The sequence below is a fragment of the Bombina bombina genome, chromosome 2 (genome assembly GCF_027579735.1).
Source record: "Bombina bombina isolate aBomBom1 chromosome 2, aBomBom1.pri, whole genome shotgun sequence".
Taxonomy (NCBI): domain Eukaryota; kingdom Metazoa; phylum Chordata; class Amphibia; order Anura; family Bombinatoridae; genus Bombina; species Bombina bombina.
Genome location: NC_069500.1, coordinates 1,103,194,821 through 1,103,217,997, shown reverse-complemented (window position 1 = coordinate 1,103,217,997; position 23,177 = coordinate 1,103,194,821). Strand labels below are relative to the sequence as shown.

At 39.3% G+C, this 23,177-nt stretch overlaps 1 protein-coding gene across 2 annotated transcripts in view; it reads right to left on the bottom strand.

The window, feature by feature from the left end:
- The window catches only part of ARFIP1 (ADP ribosylation factor interacting protein 1), a 501,751-nt gene that overhangs the window by 269,933 nt on the left and 208,641 nt on the right, over positions 1 to 23,177 (bottom strand). For both annotated transcript variants that reach the window (XM_053703747.1, XM_053703746.1), the window contains exon 3: positions 22,440 to 22,548. In XM_053703747.1, the coding sequence (XP_053559722.1) occupies positions 22,440 to 22,548 (109 nt within the window). The remainder of the gene's footprint in view (positions 1 to 22,439; positions 22,549 to 23,177) is intronic.

Sequence of the window (23,177 nt, the reverse complement as noted above, 5' to 3'; positions counted from 1 at the left end):
GACGACGCTTGAATCAGAATGTCGTCCAAGTAAGGTACTACAGTAATGCCCCTTGGTCTTAGCACAGCTAGAAGGGACCCTAGTACCTTTGTGAAAATCCTTGGAGCAGTGGCTAATCCGAAAGGAAGCGCCACGAACTGGTAATGTTTGTCCAGGAATGCGAACCTTAGGAACCGATGATGTTCCTTGTGGATAGGAATATGTAGATACGCATCCTTTAAATCCACCGTGGTCATGAATTGACCTTCCTGGATGGAAGGAAGAATAGTTCGAATGGTTTCCATCTTGAACGATGGAACCTTGAGAAACTTGTTTAAGATCTTGAGATCTAAGATTGGTCTGAACGTTCCCTCTTTTTTGGGAACTATGAACAGATTGGAGTAGAACCCCATCCCTTGTTCTCTTAATGGAACAGGATGAATCACTCCCATTTTTAACAGGTCTTCTACACAATGTAAGAATGCCTGTCTTTTTATGTGGTCTGAAGACAACTGAGACCTGTGGAACCTCCCCCTTGGGGGAAGTCCCTTGAATTCCAGAAGATAACCTTGGGAGACTATTTCTAGCGCCCAAGGATCCAGAACATCTCTTGCCCAAGCCTGAGCGAAGAGAGAGAGTCTGCCCCCCACCAGATCCGGTCCCGGATCGGGGGCCAACATTTCATGCTGTCTTGGTAGCAGTGGCAGGTTTCTTGGCCTGCTTTCCCTTGTTCCAGCCTTGCATTGGTCTCCAAGCTGGCTTGGCTTGAGAAGTATTACCCTCTTGCTTAGAGGACGTAGCACCTTGGGCTGGTCCGTTTCTACGAAAGGGACGAAAATTAGGTTTATTTTTTGCCTTGAAAGGCCGATCCTGAGGAAGGGCGTGGCCCTTACCCCCAGTGATATCAGAGATAATCTCTTTCAAGTCAGGGCCAAACAGCGTTTTCCCCTTGAAAGGAATGTTAAGTAGCTTGTTCTTGGAAGACGCATCAGCCGACCAAGATTTCAACCAAAGCGCTCTGCGCGCCACAATAGCAAACCCAGAATTCTTAGCCGCTAACCTAGCCAATTGCAAAGTGGCGTCTAGGGTGAAAGAATTAGCCAATTTGAGAGCATTGATTCTGTCCATAATCTCCTCCAAAGGAGGAGAATCACTATCGACCGCTCTTATCAGATCATCGAACCAGAAACATGCGGCTGTAGCGACAGGGACAATGCATGAAATTGGTTGTAGAAGGTAACCTTGCTGAACAAACATTTTTTTTTTTTTAAGCAAACCTTCTAATTTTTTATCCATAGGATCTTTGAAAGCACAACTATCCTCTATGGGTATAGTGGTGCGTTTGTTTAAAGTGGAAACCGCTCCCTCGACCTTGGGGACTGTCTGCCATAAGTCCTTTCTGGGGTCGACCATAGGAAACAATTTTTTAAATATGGGGGGAGGGACGAAAGGAATACCGGGCCTTTCCCATTCTTTATTAACAATGTCCGCCACCCGCTTGGGTATAGGAAAAGCTTCTGGGAGCCCCGGCACCTCTAGGAACTTGTCCATTTTACAAAGTTTCTCTGGGATGACCAACTTGTCACAATCATCCAGAGTGGATAATACCTCCTTAAGCAGAATGCGGAGATGTTCCAACTTAAATTTAAATGCAATCACATCAGGTTCAGCCTGTTGAGAAATGTTCCCTGTACAACGGCAAAGAGAATGACTGGGGTAGGCGGAGCCTAGGAGGGATCATGTGACCAGCTTTGCTGGGCTCTTTGCCATTTCCTGTTGGGGAGGAGAATATCCCACAAGTAAGGATGACGCCGTGGACCGGACACACCTATGTTGGAGAAATACAATTTTAGCAAAGAATTGCTCCCATTAGTAATGGATAACTAGCCCTTTAATAGCAGAAAAAAAGTACAGAATGTAACGTTTTTTATCACAGTCAAGCACAATCTCACAGGTCTGCTGTGAGTGATTACCTCCCTCAAAATAACTTTTGAAGACCCCTGAGCTCTGTAGAGACGAACCGGATCATGCAGGGAAGAAGAACAGACTTGAGACTGAATTTCTGATGCGTAGTAAAAGCGCCAAATTCAGCCCCTCCCCCTCACACACAACAGTGAGGGAGATCAGTAAACTGTCATAAATCAAACAAAATGCCCGCCAAGTGGATAAAACTAATGCCCAAATAAGTTTTCACCCAGTACCTCAGAAATATAAACGATTTCACATGCCAGCAAAAACGTTTAACATCAATAAATGTAATTGTCATAAAAAACCTGCTGCAAGCCGTTTTAACTGCAAAATAGGCTAAAGTTTTATGTAAACAGTATTATTTCAGTGAAATGCCATTCCCCAGAATACTGAAGTGAAAATATACATACATGACAGCCTGATACCAGTTGCTACTACTGCATTTAAGGCTGAACTTACTTTATATAGGTATTTGCAGTATTTTCTAGTCAATTCCATTCTCAGAAAATAATATGCTGCTACATACCTCTTTGCAGGTGAACCTGCCCGCTGTCCCCTGATCTGAAGTTTACCTCACTCCTCAGATGGCCGAGAACAGCAACATGATCTTAACTACTCCGGTTAAAATCATACAGAAAAAACTCAGGTAGATTCTTCTTCAAATTCTCCCTGAGAAGGAACAACACACTCCGGTGCTGTTTTAAAATAACAAACTTTTGATTGAAGTAATAAAAACTAAGTAAAATCACCACAGTCCTCTCACACATCCTATCTATTAGTTGGGTGCAAGAGAATGACTGGGTGTGACGTAGAGGGGAGGAGCTATATAGCAGCTCTGCTGGGTGATCCTCTTGCACTTCCTGTTGGGGAGGAGTTAATATCCCAGAAGTAATGATGACCCGTGGACTGATCACACTTAACAGGAGAAAGAGTATCTTTTTAATTAATGTAACTCGTGCTGTTAGGGAAATTGGTAGATTTACCCAGTACTCCATCTTTTTCTTGCAGTCGGCAAAACATCTGGGAAAATTAAGATTATACCATTCTTCTGGATTAGGACTTAACTTGATGCCAAGATAGGTAATATATGAAGTCTCTATAAATGGATATTAGATAAAATAATTTAGGAAAGAGTATCTTTTTAATTAATGTAACTCGTGCTGTTAGGGAAATTGGTAGATTTACCCAGTCCTCCATCTTTTTCTTGCAGTCGGCAAAACATCTGGGAAAATTAAGATTATACCATCCTTTTGGATTAGGACTTAACTTGATGCCAAGATAGGTAATATATGAAGTCTCTATAAATAGATGTTTAATGCTATGATCCTTTTTATTCAACCATAGAAGTTCAGATTTAGACAGGTTAATTTTATAGCTTGAAATTTGACCAAAAACTACGATAATATCCATGAGAAGAGGAAGATTCCTCTGAATGTTACTTAAAAATAAGAGCAAATCGTCAGCGTAAAGTAATAGGACCAATTTATGTCCCCCTAAATGAATACCCTCCAATTGTTGGCGAAGAAAAAAATCGACAGAGGTTCCAGTGAAACGGTAAAAAGTAACAGGGGGAGTGGACAGCCTTGTCTGGTACCCCTTTGTAGAACCAGACGCTGTGAGATCTCGCCATTGATAATTAAAACAGAGGTTGGAGCACTATATATAAGGTGAATAAAGTTATTAAGATAGCCAGTCAAGCCAAACTGCTCTAAAGAAAAAAACAAAATACGAAATACGATCAAATCAGGGTTTCCTATTAGTTCTTTGACCTATTAATGAACTAAACAATCACAAACATTAGGTATAAAATTACAGTAACACCAATCATTTATAAAAGATAAATGGCCCTGCCCATGAATCAATCTGGACTTGTCAGACAAGACTTATCACTGTTATTTTGTTAGCAAATCTGTCATTCCTTAGTTCCTTATCTTAATCTCCCTCCCTGCTGGGATCAATTAATGAGAAATACGTGGCAGAGTTAGGCTTTTAAATTCTAAGAATTAAAAATCAGAACTCAATCAGAATCAAAATGAAATGTCAGGAAGCAGGTAAAATAAGGTGATCAGTTTTTTAAAATAAAATCCGGGGAATTTTTTTTTTTTTATTGGCAAATGGTAAAATACTATTTTATTAGCATATTTTCCTCAAATTATATATGCAGTGTATTTGGTATGTGTTTATGGAGTGATTGTTTGAGATTTACGTTATTTCTCACATTTTGTCCATGTGAGATAAAAAAAAATACTTCTTAGAATTTGTTGGGATATGTCTACCAAACGCTTTCACACACACACATGCTGTCTCACACACACACATGCTGTCTCTCACACACACATGCTGTCTCTCACACACACATGCTGTCTCTCACACACACATGCTGTCTCTCACACACATGCTGTCTCTCACACACATGCTGTCTCTCACACACATGCTGTCTCTCACACACAGTCACACACACACACACACACATGCTGTCTCTCTCACACAGACACACACATGCTGTCTCTCTCGCACACACACGCTGTCTCACACATACATGCTGTTTCTCGCGCACACACACGCTGCCACACACATATGCTGTCACACACACACACACACTGGCACACACACACACACTGGCACACACACAGTCACACACACACTGTGAGACACACACTGTGAGACACACACTGTGAGACACGCACACTGTCACACACGCACACTGTCACACACGCACACTGTCACACACGCACACTGTCACACACGCACACTGTCACACACACACACTGTCACACACGCACACTGTCACACACACACACTGTCGCACACACACACACTGTCGCACACACACACACTGTCGCACACACACACACTGTCGCACACACACACACTGTCGCACACTGTCTCACACTGATGCTCTCTCTGCCACACACACAAAAAATGCTCTCTTTCCTACATATGGTTTCTCTGACACTAACAAATACAGATCTCACTCTCTAACACAAGGTGTCTCACACACACTCTCACAGAAACAAGCAGTAACACTGACATTCAAACCAGTTATCAAACTCATCCAAGAAAAGCATGCAAGAAGCTTGTTAAAAAAAAAAAAACAGAATTTATGCTTACCTGATAAATGTCTTTCTCTTGTGATGTATCGAGTCCACGGATTCATCCATACTTATGGGATATTCTCCTTCCCTACAGAGAGAGCACCCACAGCAGAGCTGTCCATATAGCTCCTCCCTTAGCTCCACCCCCCAGTCATTCGACCGAAGGCTAGGAAGAAAAAGGAGAAACTATAGGGTGCAGTAGTGACTGAAGTTTTTAAAAAAAAATATACTACCTGTCTTAAATAGACAGGGCAGGCCGTGGACTCCATACATCACAAGAGAAATAAATATATCAGGTAAGCATAAATTCTGTTTTCTCTTGTAAGATGTATCGAGTCCACGGATTCATCCCTACTTATGGAATACCAATACCAAAGCTTTAGGACACGGATGAAGGGAGGGACAAGACAGGTACCTTAAACGGAAGGCATCACTGCTTGTAGAACCTTTCTCCCAAAAATAGCCTCCGAAGAAGCAAAAGTATCAAATTTGTAAAATTTGGAAAAAGTATAAAGCGAAGACCAAGTCGCCGCCTTACAAATCTGTTCAACAGAAGCCTCATTTTTAAAAGCCCACGTGGAAGCCACTGCTCTAGTAGAATGAGCAGTAATTCTTTCCGGAGGCTGCTGGCCAGCAGTCTCATAAGCCAAACGGATGAACAAAAATTTTCTTTAGGAGACCCTCTAATTTTTTATCCATAGGATCTTTGAAAGCACAACTGTCTTCGATAGGTATAGTTGTACGCTTAGCAAGAGTAGAAATAGCTCCCTCCACCTTAGGAACAGTCTGCCACGAGTCCTGTATGGTGTCAGATATGGGAAACATTTTCTTAAAAACAGGAGGGGGAGCGAACAGAGTACCTGGTCTATCCCACTCCTTGGTAACAATAGTCACAATCCTCTTAGGGACTGGAAAAACATCAGTGTAAACAGGAACCTCTAAGTATCTGTCCATTTTACACAATTTTTCTGGGACCACTGTAGGGTCACAATCGTCTAGAGTAGCTAATACCTCCTTGAGCAATAAGCGGAGGTGTTCAAGCTTAAATTTAAAGGCCGTCATATCAGAATCTGTCTGAGGGAGCGTCTTTCCTGAATCAGAAATCTCTCCCTCAGATAACAAATCCCTTACCCCTAATTCAGAACATTGTGAGGGTATATCGGATATGGCTACTAAAGCATCAGACGGCTCAGCATTTGTTCTTAACCCAGAGCTGTCACGCTTTCCTTGTAAACCAGGCAGTTTAGATAAAACCTCTGTGAGGGTTTTATTCATAACTGTGGCCATGTCTTGTAAAGTAAATGAATTAGACGCACTAGAGGTACTTGGCGTCACTTGTGCAGGCGTTACTGGTTGTGACAGAGAGCTAGATGCTAAACTCTCATTTCCTTCTAACTGAGAATCATCTATTGCAATATTTTAAGTGCTAAAATATGCTCTTTATAATTTATAGACATATCAGTGCAAGTGGGACACATTCTAAGAGGGGGTTCCACAATGGCTTCTAAACACATAGAACAAGGATTTTGCTTGGTGTCAGACATGTTAAACATGCTAGTAATGAAACAAACAAGCTTGGAAAACACTACAATCAAAGAAAATAACACTTTAAACAAAAACGGTACTGTGCCTTTAAGAGTAAAAAAATCTGCACAAACTCTGCAAAACAGTGTAAAAAAGCAGTAAACAAAACGAAATTTTTACAGTAGCATCATAAAGCCTTAGTAACTTTGCACCACTATGCAAATAAACAATTAACCCCTTAATGTAAAAACCGGATTGAAAAAACTTAAAAACCGGTAAAATAACGTTCAGCACCTTGCCACAGCTCTGCTGTGGCGCCTAGCTGCCCTTTAGGAATGATTTGTGGGGGAAAAAACCTCTTTACAGTCCTCAAATACAGCAGGAATCTCTGGAGAAGTAGCTGGATGATTCTGAGGTAAATAAACTGTGCAACTGAAAATAGGCCCCTCCCACCTCACTCGATGTTATGGGGCCTAAAAAACACCACAGAGTGTTTCTTAAACTAGCCATGTGGGTTAATAACCCTTAAACAAGCCACAAAGACCCCTTAAAGTCCCTCAAAAAACGTTTTATTTGTAATTAAACCAAAACGTTTTTTCCTATAAGTGTCACCAGTAACTATGAGCCCTTTATGCAAGCTTGGATTCCTCTTTTACTGAATACAGCTTATCTTTCCCTCATGGGGATATCGTCAGCCTTTTCTAGAAATAACACAGTCTGTCTAGAAAAAAATAGACTGAACATACCTTAATGCAGTTTAGCCTGCAAACTGTTCCCCCAACTGAAGTTTTCCTGTATTCTTCAGCCTTTGTGAGAAAAGCAGTTGATCTTAGTAACAAAATGCTAAGATCATCATCCTCCTTGCAGAATTCTTCATCCTTTTTCTGCCAGAGAGTAAATAGTACACACCGGTACCATTTAAAATAACAAACTTTTGCTTGAGAAAATAAAAACTAACATTTTTGTCACCACACTTCCTTTGCCCTTCCTAGCAGTTAAGCAGGCAGAGAGAATGATTGGGGGGTGGAGCTAAGGGAGGAGCTATATGGACAGCTCTGCTGTGGGTGCTCTCTCTGCCACTTCCTGTAGGGAAGGAGAATATCCCATAAGTATGGATAAATCCGTGGACTCGATACATCTTACAAGAGAAATTAATATTCCTGATAGCAGTGCAGCCACTGGTCATGTGACATACCGATGTCACAGGATCCTTCCCAGTTGCTTCCAAATTGGGGGGTGTAATAACATTTTGGTTAGGAGAATCAGGAGACCAGGGAAACAATATTATAAAAAAAAAAAAAACAGCAATGAAAAATATCTTTATATTAATTAAGCAAATAGTACCTGATAGATAGAGGCTTGACTGTCAGGCACTGAGGACTTGCAGTGTTAAGCTCCCTGGCTGCTTACTGTGACAGACAGCTCAGGAGGCAGCAGGGTTCACCGGCTGGTGGAAGATGCAAAAGGACCCAGGGAGCAATGAGCTTGCAGCTAGTTGTACTTCTAGTGTCTCTTGCTGCCTGTGTGCCCCCATCTCTCACTTAGCTCAGGGATCTTTTCCTGCAATAAGGATCTAATTGAGCTGAGCTTGAGTGTGGAGAGAGCACAGAGGGAGAAGTTTAGGAAGTTTAAATAAGCAAAATGCCAGCTGCTCTCCCTAAAAGCCTGCATGCCAGTGCATGGTACAGGATTACAGATAAGGTTTAGTGTGCTGCAAAGCCATAAGTGAGGAGAGGTGGGCGGGCCTAAGGTGCAACGTAAAAAACTATGCTGGTAGGATAGTAGTACAGTACTTACAGAGCTGCCACCTCTGCTTCTGTCAAAATCATGCCCCACAGTTTATAGTTATTGCCTCCGCTTGCTGAACAAAACACAGACACATTTACAGTGCATGTGCTGCTGACTGCACTGAATCCCACTTCTGCACCACTAGTAGTAGCTCCGCCCCTGGCCAGCTGAACGCGCTGAAGGTGTTAGAATGTGTTTTAACAGGTGCAGAACAGACCATCCGTCTTCCGGGGACATTTCCAGGGACATTCCTCAATTCAGGGACTGTCCCGGAAATCGGGGACGTCTGGTCACCCTAAGGTAAAATAAAGAATGTAAATATACAGGAATACTTCAAAGTTGTTTTACTATGCACAATTAAACATAGTATATTACAATCTCAACAGACCAACAGCTTCCCAGTGATTTCAGTTTGTTCAGTATCCAGAAGAAATGAAACATAGAAGAGGTCTTTGCATACAAAGATTTTAGTAACAAATAATATAGGTACCTTAACGTGACACTATAGTCAGAAAACAAAGAACAATATTTGAAAAATGAATGACAATTAGAATTTGTGCAATATATATGTATCAAAAATGTTCCAGCTAAAGTTAAAATTGAGAGTGAACTTGCCTGTATTGCCATTTCCTGTTATGAGCTATTTTCTTTCGCTCCCTAGCAAGTTGTTGTACATATATAGAACCCCCTACTCAGCTACCAGGCACCACTGGCAGTAACAGTACTAGTATGGCAGAGTATACTGTACACTGCACAAAACAAAGAAGGAAACTGTTCTCTATTTACATTAGCAGAAATCAAACATAGGGACACAATAAACGAAGTAGAAGCTGCCCAGAAGAGCGAACTTATCAGACTAGCGAACAGAAGTGACGTTCAGTCAGCTGTCTGATAAGAAATACGCACCGCGCATGTGCTCCACTTCCTTGTAGCATTCCAATGGCAGTACGTCACCACTCATCAGATTCTTGGACGGTGTTGGCCGCGCGCACTAACAACTATTTCACAGGTTAACAGTAATATATTGATTACAGTGTGCAATGGAGATTACTATCTGCAGAATGTATTGCCACATCTTCAAGTGGGTTAAAAGCATTTTTTGCATGTGCAGTCACCCTAATTAATGTTGCTTTGGGGAACTAAAACTATGAAGATCTTTTCATATGAAAGTTATCAGACACTAATTTTCCTTATTTAGATTGGATGCTGGTGATTTACACTAAATGTTGCTGAGAGAATTATTATAGCGCTCATAGGTATTCAACTTCTTCTCTCAGCAACATATAGTATAAATCACCAGCATCAGAGTGTAGGATAATAGGGAGCTCTTGTAGAGAAGAAACTATAGCTGCAAACATATATATTGCAAAAATAATAATTAAAGGGATAGGAAAGTCAAAATTAAACTTGCATGATTCTAATAGAGCATGATATTTTAAGACACTTTTAAATTCACTTCTACTTTCAAATGTGCTTCATTTTCTTGGTATCCTTTGTTTAAAAAAAGACTAGCACATATCCTACACTAGTGAAAGCTAGCTGCTGATTGGTGCCTGCACATATTTGCCTCTTGTGATTGGCTAACTAGATGTGTTCAGCTAGTGGCCAGTAGTGCAATGCTGCTCCTTCAGCAATGGATAACAAGAGGATGAAGCACATTTGATAATAGAAGCAAACTGGAAAGTTGTTTGAAATTGTATGTTCTGACTGAAATATTGTACTTTGTTTACCGACTACAGTGTCCCTCTAATTTAAAAGGTTGCACATTCACTAATCGTATTAGTTACTGTAAGTAAAGGAGTAAAGTTTATGCATCACTTCCACATCCCTTTACAGCATCACTTGAATGTCCATTTTAGTTTGCAATGTAAAAATAAAGCTAAAAACAAAATATTTTTGTATGCATGAATTTTCTTTACAGAAATGCATTTACAGCATGCATGCACTGTATTTTCTCAGAATAAACCACCCTTTACAAGAAAAATAGTATGTTTGGGTATTTTGATATTTTGAAAACTGGCATAGCCACTATAATGAAATAAATAAAATTTAGCATTGTAAAACACAATTTATCATTGAACAACCCCCACACACACACATGCCTCAACAGTATATGTCAAGTGTTTACAAGGAATTCTGGGTAAGCATATGCAAATTAGCTCCATAATGCCCTGTCGAGGGGAAAATGCTTTTTGTTACTATGTTTGTGGGGTCACTGTTCACCAACAGAACTGTGTGAGCTCTTATCAGCCAGGGAGCATCTAAAATCCACCAGAAAGCACTTCTTGTTCATTAAAAAAAGCTTTAACAACATTTTTCCATGAAAAGAAAACTATTTTTAGTTTAATATTCCTCTGAAAAGAACTAGACTACTCCTCAGAAATAATGCCTGAATCCACATGAGATATAAGACATAGCCTTACTCTTCTAGCTCTGGCATTACATACTTTATCAACTGAGCTAAAATCCATAACTCAAGTTAAAAAAGCGCCTTAAGCAAAGTCATTTCTTAATCTGAAAGACAAACAATCATTATTTTTCTTGTACTAAACATAAAAAGAAAAGACTCATCAGGAAAGTGACTTCTATAAAGGAGAAGCAGAACATGAGACAAGAGGCCAATCAAGGCCTGCTCCTCAGACACAGCTTTACCGTGCAGGCTGTCTGACAAAAATGCAGCAAAACCTTTAGGGTAACAATACTTTTGGAAAAACGAAATGTGACTGTAAGTGAAGCAAATAAAATGGATAAATCAAACTTTGGAGATTCATTAGGATCCTCAGGTTTTTTTTCCTTGTTGAACCATTAGGGATTGCCAAGCCTCAATGTAAACAGATCCCCTGAATAATTGAGCATATTATCTACATATGTGCTGAAAACGGCCCGTCAGAGAAAAAGGCATATCCTAACCCAGGCCTCATAACATACTGTAGATCCTCCAAAGATGCTTCAGGGCTCACTGCTTCCTGTAATTTGATGCCCGCTACAATGTCTTAAATAAAAGCTAAACATTCTGGAGGCAAATATGCATTTACCTGCCAAAAAAAAGACTACTACTACTGCAGAAGCATGAGAAACAAAAAGCAGCTGTTGCTAGTTAAGTCATGAGAATACTGTTTGTCCAACTTCTGGGTGGCAAGTCTGTCAGGGTGTTACTGTCAATCACACATGCACTTACACATTCATACATATGAACATACAAGTACTGGACAGCATGACTAAAGAATAGTGGTCTTGCTGAATTGTTATATCAAAATGGTGACAGTCAACTGCACAGACCGGATAGGCATTACAAACATAATGTAATCAGTAAAAAGACACACACCCTCCCTCCAAAATACTTATAAAGAATAATGCCCAGTTAGTAGAACTAAAGCAGGACTCTGACACATTAAAGGTAAAATGTACATAAGCATAAGAGTTCATTATATTCAAATATTCTACAGGTACACTATTTCAGATGGGCTGGGCTTGATTGCCATCTCCTTTTCTATAATAGATACTGCAGTATTTCAGTATAGGTAGCAATTTCAACCGCTATTTTAAGTTTCAAAATAAAGGTAAAGGAGCTTTTTGCAAACACTTCAGCAGGTAAAATTAATCACTAGATACATATTAAAGAGGAAAACATTTAACACACAATACCCCTTTAAGGAACAGTGCTCAAAATAGCATACAGCATAAAAACTAGTACTGAAACAGTAGCAGGAGTAGACCGATGTAGCATAGGGTAAAGCAGGGGTTGACAAATCTATTTAGAATTTAGGAGCCAGTAAGAATATTTAGGACATAGTTTTAGGAGCCAGACAGTAAAATAAACAGCTGGTCAAATCAAATTAATAAAAAGCTCTGGAACAACTCAGACAAGCATTTAGGCTGCACCTGTAAGGTACACTGTGTCCTGTTGAAAGAAAGACCAGGGTCACCGCTTCCCCGAGCAGCCAGATACTTGCAGCAGCAATTGCGTTGTACTGAGACATTTAACAATCTCCTTTCTTTATTGAAATAAATATCTTTAGGCTGAAGAACAATAGTCATATTACTTTACTCCAAATAGTATTAGAAAATAATAAAATAAGGAAAATTTCAGAGAATAATTTGCTCAAAGTTCCAGAGAATTTTTTTTTTTTAATTTTTGCTATTACTCTGTTTAAACAGAAAAAAAAGCATTTGTGTGTGTGTTTTTTTTTTTTTAAATTATGAAAAAACTGTATTTTTTTTTGGGGGGGGGGCGAAAAAAAAAGAGAGCTTAAAAACAAACATACATTACTTACCGATAAATTAATTTCTTTCTTGGTGGTGAGAGTCCACAAGTTCCTTACGTATGGGAATTTAACACCTGGCCACCAGGAGGAGGCAAAGACTCCAAACACACCAAGAGCGTTTAGTATAGTCTAGCAAAACCATTAAAGGGACAGTCAACACTAGAAATGTTGTTGTTTAAAAAGATAGATAATCCCTTTATTATCCATTCCACAGTTTTGCATAACCAACACAGTTATAATACACTTTTTACCTCTGGGATTACCTTGTATCTAAGCCTCTGCAAACTGCCCTCTTATTTCAGCTCTTTTAACTGACTTGCATTTTATCCAATCAGTGCCGACTCCTAGGTAACTTCACGTGCGTGAGCTCAATGTCTTCTATATGACACACATTAACGCCCTCTAGTGGTAAAAAAACTGTCAAAATGCATTAATATAAAAGGCAACCTTCAAGATCTAAGAAATTAGCATTTGAGCCTTACTAGATTTGGCTTTCAACTAAGAATACCAAGAGAACAAAGCAATATTGGTGATAAAAGGAAATTGGAAAGTTGTTTAAAATTACATGCCCTATTTGAATCATGGAAGTTTATTTTGGACTTGACTGTCCCTTTATCCATGTCTGGAACTCCCCAGCAACGTACTAATTGATGAAAAATCTCCTGATTGAGAGACCACCCCCCACAAATCAAAAAACTGCTGAATCATATAGTCCGCCTCTAAATTGATGGCACCTGGAATGTGAATTGTGTAACTTGTACATCGATTTGTTTCTGCCAAACACAGAATCTGTGAAACCTCCTTCAACACCAGGACACCACGAGTGCCTCCCTGACATTATATGTTGGATACCGCAGTTTGTTGTCTGTTAGAAAACAAATGTAGATTTCCAACTTGAGAAGAGGCCAGGTCTGAAGAGCTCTCAATATCACAGAAAGTTTCAGAACACTGATCGGTAACCTCACCTCCTGATGAGACCATACTCCCTACGACCTACTAGATCCCCAGACCACTCCACAATCCAAACCAAGAGGCGTGCGTCTGTGGCAATTATCATCTATGAAGGATGTAGAAATTAAATTCCCAGAGGTATATTCTAGTTGGATGGAAGTCCACCAAAATAGGTACTGACAGCCCAGAAGAGATAAATGAATAGCCTGAGAGAGACAAGGGTATTCCCCCCTTCATTGCTTAAGCATGCATAGTTGAAGAGGGTGCAAGTGAAAACGAGGGAAAAGGATAGTATTTGAAGCTGCTAACGTCAGACCTATTACCGCTATACACAAGGCTACCAAAAGATGAGACGTAATCGTAATATTTTGACAGACTGTCTGTAAGCTTCTTGATCTTGCGCTGTTTTGTTAGATAAAGACGCATGGAGACAGAACTTTTGGAAACATTTATCTTCCATCCATGACTGCAAAGAAAAAATAGTAGTCTGTTGGTATGACTAACTGCCAAAGGCAAAGATGGTGCTTGAACCAATATAAGATAAGGAGGAGTTTCTATATCCTGAGAACTGACGGATACAGTACACCAAGTTTATTCCATTCCTTAGAAATAATTTCAAACACATCCTCCAGAACAGGAAACCACTCCACACATTTAGCTGCAGGTTTAAAAATTAAATCAAGCTGCTTAACAAATGTATCTTCCAACAGTTTTGGGTCCTGAACCCCTAAACTTTGCAAAACTTCTTTAAGTAAAGTATTTAAATGCTCAATCTTAAAATTAAAAGAAACAGCATCAGAATCTTGATCAGGATTATAATTGTGATCCTCAGAAGAAATTTCTCCCTCCTCTGATGTCAAACCAGAAGTCTGAATCCTGAATATTTTTGCTAGAAATGTCAGTAGGAGGCAAATTAAAGGGACACTGAACCCACATTTTTTTCTTTTGTGATTCAGATAGAGCATGGAATTTTAAGCAACTTTCTAATTTACTCCTATTATCAAATTTTCCTCATTCTCTTGGTATCTTTATTTAAAAAGCAAGAATGTAAGTTCACCATTTTTGGTGAACAACCTGGGTTGTTCTTGCTGATTGGTGTATAAATTCACCCATCAATAAACAAGTGCTATCTAGAGGTCTAAACCAAACATTGGCTGGCTCCTTAGCTTAGATGTCTTCTTTTTCAAATAAAGATAGCAAGAGAACGAAGAAAAATTGATAATAGGAGTAAATTAGAAAGTTGCTTAAAATTGCATGCTCAATCTGAATCACAAAAGAAAATGTTTGGGTTCAGTGTCCCTTTAAACCTAGACAGAGAATGAGAGGACAGACATTTGAGATGACTTGAAGGTGACATAGCCACCAACCCTTCAGTAATAGTATTTCTCCCGTAAACCTTAAAATCTGGAGAAAAATGATTGGGCTCTCCATGAGAGGCACCTTTGATGGCATAGCAGGTGTTTTCTTATGAGAAAGCAAAACAGAATTCAAACAAACTGCAAAGCTGGGAGGGAGGTCAAACATGTGACACTTTGCACAGCATACATTTATTTAATGGCAGCAAAAACATTTGTGGATCTCCCATCTAATGGATCTGAGGACACGGTAGCAGGAACCGTTCCAGTTTGCTCAATATATTTCAGAATACTGAAAAAGTGCACAGACAGTATAAAACATAAATTATGCTTACCTGATAATTTCCTTTTCTTCTGATGGAAAGAGTCCACAGCTGCATTAATTTCTTTTGGGAAATAAGAACCTGGCCACCAGGAGGAGGTAAAAACACCCCAGCCAAAGGCTTAAATACTCCTCCCACTCCCCTCATCCCCCAGTCATTCTGCCGAGGAACAGTAGAAGAAATATTAGGGTGAAAGGTGCCAGAAGAATAAAAGGACGCCCCACATAAGTTACGGGTGGGGAGCTGTGGACTCTTTCCATCAGAAGAAAAGGAAATTATCAGGTAAGCATAATTTATGTTTTTCTTCTTAAATGGAAAGAGTCCACAGCTGCATTTATTACTTTTGGGTAAACGATACCCAAGCTATAGAGGACACGGAATGCCAAGACGGGAGGGTACAATAGGTGGCCCATATTGAGGGCACCAGGCTTGAACCTATACCCAATAAAAAAAACCTGCTTCGTCCGAACCCGAGAACATTTTGAAAGGAAAAGCCCCAAGGACACTGACTCACAGCTAGTCCAGAAGCCAAACTAGACCGCAAAATGGACTCGACTGAGCCAACAGTCCTCCAGGAGACACCGTCGCCCAACAGACGGTCCCCAACCAAGTCACCCCCACTAATAAAGGGAACAACAGCCAAAACACCCAAGGGGACAAGGCAAGGAGAACCGAGGAAACCAAAAGGTCCCCTCCAAAAAAGAACACCTGCAATAGTGAGCCCAACTCACAAAGACCCAAAGGGGCCCAAACAGGAAAGGAGGCCACACCTAAACCAGCGAAACCTGGGATAAACCCAGGCACAGAGACAGAAAAAACTTCTCTCCAACATCCTGCAAGTACTGAACGCAACCAAAAAAGGCACAGTCCTCCAGGCGTCGGAACAAAGAATACCAAAGTATTCAAACACAAAAAAATGTGGAAGAGACCCAGTCGGAAACCCCAAGTTGAAGAACCCAGAGTCCATAACGGGACGACACAGAACGTACTTGTGAGGAGGAAGAAGCAGTCAAGCAGAAAGCAAACTGCAAAAGCAGACCTCATACAGAGGGCATGCTCCAGGCAACCTAAGCCGCCAGACCCACACACAGGTCACTAAAAAAGGAGACACAAAACCTCATTCGAGGCCCCTGAGAAGGAGAGTATACCTTCAGAGCCCGAAGGAAGAGGAAACTCCCTCCTAAAAGCAAAAAAGCAAGTTGAAAAGGAAAGCCATATCCTAGCAGACTGAGCTAACAAGATAAGACTCAACAAGTCTGCATATCCAGAGGAGACTGCGACCTGAACGCAGCGCCGTAGACCGCTCGGCCATCCTGACCTGCAGACCCCCACTCAGCTGGACCAACCGAGGACTCAGGGATCCTTAACCGGGGAACAGAAGAATCCCGAAACTGGTACAGGAACGAGCGTAAGGATAGCACAGACATCGCCACAGAGTACAGGTACAACCCGACTCCGAAACAGACGACAGGACCATAGACATAAGGATCTAACAAAAAAAGGCTGCACAGGTCTGTTTTGAAGCCAGCAAGACCCCAGGGGGAACCTATCCCCTCTTTCCGCCTCCCAAACAGGAGAAGCCCCAAGAAAGGACTCCATCTCCATAGGGTGGAGAATATCCCCTAAAGAAAAGGGGTGAGGCCAGAAAGACAACAACTGTCCTCAAGGCCTGAAGCTAATGGGAAGATAAATCCCCAACACGAATGTCCTAGGAAAGGAACCCCCTACAAGTGGCTGGCCAAGCAGAGACACAGCCAACCCATTCGCCTGCAGAGCGGGGAATCCACGGGTTACACTGGCAAGCTGACCAAGGGAATGCAACCGTAAGGCGCACCAGAAATGGACATCCAGTGCCAGCAACTGGGTATGAACCAACAACCCTTGAGGCGCAAGTCACAAAGCTAACCCTAGAGCACCTGGGCTGCTCTGTTGCAAAGAGTAATAAATACTCCGAAAACCTGGTCATCATGACCAGTTCAGATAGATGGAGCAAGGACATAGCCCTAGTTCCCACTACCCTGGAACACCCCGACCAGCCCTGAGATCCAAGACTCCAAAACAACCCAAGACTAGGTCAGGAAAAAGGCCAAGCGAAGCCTCAGCAATCAGAAGTCTCAGGAAGAAAAACAAGTCTGGGAACCTAATAGTTCAGGCAACCTTACCCTAGAACTAAACACTCCACCTGGCCAAAAAGCCAGACACCAGGGATATGAATGCATATCCAGAGAGTCCGGATAGCGAAAAGAAGGGACCACCCCTAGCCAAGTCCAACGCTCCAAGGAGCAAGGCTAGAAGTCCTATGAAAAGATTTCTCAAGGCTTCAGGACAACATAAGGGATACCTCGAGGTAAAAAAAAACCTTCTAGCAGGGCTAGTCTACCCATCACCTCCACACCAGCAGAGGACACAGGGAAGAGACAGGCGCTAAGCCTTCCCAGTTTCGGGAAACCCCAAGCTAAACAAAGTCCCCACAGGGATCAACCATCACCCGGAATACAGATCCCTAAAAGGAGATCCAACTCACCCTGGGACAATGGAAGCAGATCCAAAGGTCTCATCACTCAAACAGACAGTACACATCAAGAGTAAGAGCTGTATCTAGATACACTAGAAATAGAGTATGCCCACACCTGCAAGGTGCCAAGAGCTGCACTGGTTTCAAACTTAAAACCCTACACAGGCTAGACAGCCTAAACTGAACTGATACAAGCTGTTGGATCAAGCTGTTTACTGGCATTCTCTGATTCCACTACATGTATATATATATATATATATATATATATATATATATATATAATTTTAAGGTCTTTATCTGCAGTTATTTCTAAAATTATACACTAGGTTAACTCTCATTTGGTATAGCAGTGCTGCCCAAATTCTCTAAATTGACTACCCCAATTATTTATATATATATATATATATATATATATATATATATATATATATATATATATATATATATATATATATATATATATATATATATATATAAAGTAGACAACACAGGTATTAATCTAGGCCCATTTTGGTATATTTCATGCCACCATTTGGCCGCCAAATGCAATCGTATGTATAAAAACATCTTTCGCACAACTACTCCTGTCGTAAGACAAAATGGTTGTAAAAGCTTCTCTAGGATCCTCTCTGTTCAGAAATAGCAGACATGCATGAGTTTGCTATTGGTTTTTGGTAATTTGAAGGTCGCTAATTGCAGCTATGCACCATCCTTCCGAAGTTCCTGGCTGTGAAGTGATCAACTAGCTGTTACGGCTAATATTTGCTGTAGTATAGGGATTACTGTACCATCCTGACACCTTTCACTCCTTGATCCCTTCCAAACAGCTCTCCACCCTCCTCTGGTAACCACAAAGCCTCAAGAAGTGACTGATACCCCAAAAAGTTCTGGGAATTCCAACTTACTTTAAGATTGTACAACGTATATTCAATCCTATTCCCTACAACAATGTTTGTATAGATAGTTCGTTGCATAACATAGCAGTTTTATCAAGATTATTTTTTAGAACTTAGGATATAGTTTTAAAACTTTTAAAGTTTTATTCTAAATTGCTTATTATTTCAAAAACTGACAAGCCGAAATGTAAATGGTTAGACATTTGTAGCGATATTTACACTGCTTCAACAACTAGTTGCTAGGCTTGGTTTCCAAAACAATCAGGCTGTCCCATGAAAGGCAAAAAAAGAGACATAAAGAAGCATCCATGTGCAAAACAGCATGGCACAATTGCCTACTGAACATCAGGCCCAATTATCTTCATACCTAAGGGACATGAGGCACACACTGATCTGAACAGTTTGCCAGATATGGAGATTAAAGGGACATTCTGGTCAAAATTGAAATGCACATAGATTAATTACATCCTTGAATACAAACATAAATGCAATATACATATATTGGCAAAAATGCTTCAGGTAAAAGTTATCACTGCTTTTTTAATGTTAACATTTTTCTCTGCACGTGCATGTGAAGCATAACTAGATATTCTTAGTGCACCAGCATTTTAAATAATGCACCTGCTATAAATAATGCACCTGCTAAGAGTGCCAGTGGGGCTTGTATCATATACAGCAATTAACAAATTGAGTCATTACCAGATGATACAAGCACCTTAGGCTCTCTGAGAAAGTGCTGTGTTTAAAATACTGGTGCACGACGCATGCTTAAATATACTTGTGAAACAGCTATAGCTTTTATTACAAGCATTTTTGCGAAAACATGTATATTACAAAAATGCTTCTGTTCAAAACAGAAATGCATCTATGTGGTTTACAATTTTGGCTGGAATGTCCCTTTAACAAAGCTAAAGCTTGTATTTATTTCAATATTTAGTATTTTTTATTTCTAAAACCACTGGTAGTTATAGGCAAGTTATTCAAATAATGTGTGAGCACTTTACACCATTGTGAGCAAAGAGCGATTGTCTGTAAATGTGGGATGACAATAAGCATCATAAAACCTATGAGCAGTCCCAAAATGGTAGGTGTAAAGAAGCAGAAGATATATAGGTAAAGTTGTTGTACACTTTCAAAGGGTGTATAAATGGCTCAGCTTTAAAAAATAAAAAAATAGTAAATTAGGAGTCATTTTAGGAAATTATCTACACAGATTATTTAAAGGGATAGTCTACTTAAATTTTTTTATTGTTTAAAAAGATACATAATCCCTTTATTATTCATTCCCCAGTTTTGCATAACCAACACTTATTTGAATACACTTTTTACCTCTGTGACGATCTTTTATCTTTGCCTCTGCAGACTGCCCCCTTATCTCAGTGCTAATTACAAACATGCATTTAAGCCAATCAGTGCTGACTCCTGTAAAACTTTGCAGGAGTGAGACAATGTTATCTATATTGCACACATGAACTAGGACTTTCTCACTGTGAAAAAACCCCTGTAAAATTCACTGAGATAAGAAGAGGCATTCATGGGCTTAGAAATTAGCATATGAGCCTACCTAAATTTAGCTTTCAAGAAAGAGTAACAAGAATACAAAGCAAATTTGATGATAAAAGTTAAAAATATATAATATATAGATAAAAAAAAATTTGGAAAGTTGTTTAAAATTGTATGCCCTATCTGAATCATGAAAGTTTAATTTTTGACTTTAATGTCTCTTTAACAAATAAGAGAAGCATAAAATACTTATATGAAGCAGTGAAAGATTTTTTTCAAACAGTTTGTATCTAATGCAAATATTGGATTTGATATTAAGATACATGCCCTAAGCACTTTAAAGGGAAATTCTAGCCAAATAACACAATACTCTACTAATTTATAGCATTTTATTCTTAAACTAATACTTGTTGGAAGGTAAATAACAAGCTTTATTTGTTATACTGGCCTCTCTGGAACTTAAAGGGACATGAAACCCATTTTTTTTTCTTTCATGAATTAGAAAGAGCCTGACATTTTAAACACATTTCCAATTTACTTCTATTATCTAATTTGCTTCATTCTCTTGATATCCTTTGTCGAAAAGCATATCTAAATAGGCTCAGTAGCTGCTCATAGGTGGCTGCAAATAGATGCCTTGTGTGATTGGCTAACCCATGTGCATTGCTATTTCTTCAACAAAGGATATCTAAAAAATGAAGCAAATTAATGAAGCAAATTAGATAATTGAAGTACATTGGAATGTTGTTTAAAATTGTATTCTCTATTTGAACCATGAGAAAAAGAATTTGGGTTTCATGTCCCTTTAAGGGAATCGGTGGAGCGCACAACATCAATAAAATGCTGCAAATGCCCCTAGCAATAAGTATGGCAAAAATGTCTTTTTTTTATGGGTTATGAGACCTCAGCTTAAATAAATACAAATAAATGATCCTTTTAAGTTTAAGGATAGACAAATGCATTTAAAAAATGAGACACCAAAATACAGTGTAGAGAGGATCTTTTAGGAGCATTTTTGTTATATAGGGATATAAATTTAAAACCCCATGCAGTTATGAACTAAATGCATGGAAATGTTACGGTGTGTATAATAAACAAGTATTTTAATCTGAAACATGGCACCTAAACATTGTGAATGCAGGGACAAGAGAGATTCGTGGCATGCAAGGCCCTATCGGCTTCTTGTATTTTCTCTCATGGGGTGCACAAACACAGGTGTTTACCATACAATCTTTACATATGGAACTATAACATTTATAATAAATATAAAAGTCAATTTATTTCCATACATTATTTTAACACCATGTACTAGATGTAGTACATTGTAGCTCTTCATAGAAGGTGGTGACTATCAATCAATATCAGTATCCTGTCTATGATACAGTAAGACATATTCAGTATTTATCACAAATAACTCTGATAAGCAGACTTTTCAGTAAAACCTGCAGCATCATATCACTGACAATGATTTTGTCTTTCCCTAACACCTGAAGGGTATTGCACTTTTTCTATCATGTTAGGAAAAAGTAGAACCTAAAACATTAAATATTATTAGTATAAAAAAGTGAAATTAAAGTTTTATATTGAACCTAAAAAAAACAAAAAAAAAACAACTACTGTTACACATCTAGCACTAATGGAACAGTTTGTTGCTCACTGGCTGAGAAGGACAATTCCCACATCTGTATTAGTTTTTTTTTATTGTATTCTCTATCTGAATCATGAAAGAAATTGTTTGGGTTTCAATGCCTTTTTAATTCAATCCAAAATACAGAACTTTCTATATCTTCACTCATATCCCTGTATAATATTTACAAGGGAGAGAGCCTTACTGGGAGGTGATAGACAACCCCCCCCCCCCCACACACTAACTTCTTTGTGATGGACCGAACTAAATGTGAAGTATGTCAGTAACAGGAGCCACTTTTAAGGTGGAAGGAGGGGGAGTATTTTTTTCTGTCCATCCCTCCTAGGAGGACCTCTCCCTTGTATTAACCGAATTAATGACTTTTAATGTATATATAAGTTGGTTTATGATTCTGTATATATTGAATGCAATATTGAATACCATACAAAAAAAGTTTGAGAAATATTCCTATCATGGGTATACATATCTCCTGGTGGGGAATCTCATTGACTTCCCAGACAACACACCATACAGCTTGCCGAGTACACATATTTTGAAGTATACAGAGACTTTTTTAATAATTAGTGTTAAAACCTTCAACATATGATTTTATGTAATTTTTAGGGATAGATATTAACAACGATTCTTACCTTGAAAAGAGCCAGCTTCAATGATTCCTTCTTTATTGCCATCAAAGCCATGAGAGGTGATCTGGGTTTCTGAAAGGCCAAGTCCAGCTTGTATTGACCGCTTTAAGTCCTTAAAAAAAAAAAAAGAAGTAAAAATATGGTTAATTGTCGGTCCTTTACTCTGGCTTGTAATACGCTATTCATTACCTTGTATGTAAAGGATGTCATTCTGTATATGTTCATTCAATAAAGCTTTTTGTTGAAAAAAAAAAAAAAAAAAAAAAAAAAAAAAAGATATAAGAGTTTATACATTTCCAGGTTAGAACACATTGGGTATTGTGTTACAACACATGACCATCCCTTCTATGTGCTGTCAAAATATCTTATTGTGAGGTACAACTGACTGTCACTTTTTATTTAGTATGATATCAAACATATGACATATAACAGACTTAGCACTAAAAATTAAATACTTAGTAACTAACAAAGTATGAGCCTTCAAGTGGATCTTTTAGATTTTGTGATATTTTTCGGATTAGGGGAATAGTTGAAACAAATCTCTTGACCATCCATAATCTAAAGTTTGGTGTCTAGAGTCTACTTGCAGGGAAAGTGTTTTCTGACGTTTTATTTGGTTACTTTTGAGGGCTATGAAATTAAATACAGGTAGCCCTCAGTTTACGCCGGGGTTAGGTTCCAGAAGGAATGGTTGTAAATCGAAACCGTTATAAATTGAAACCCAGTTTATAATGTAAATCA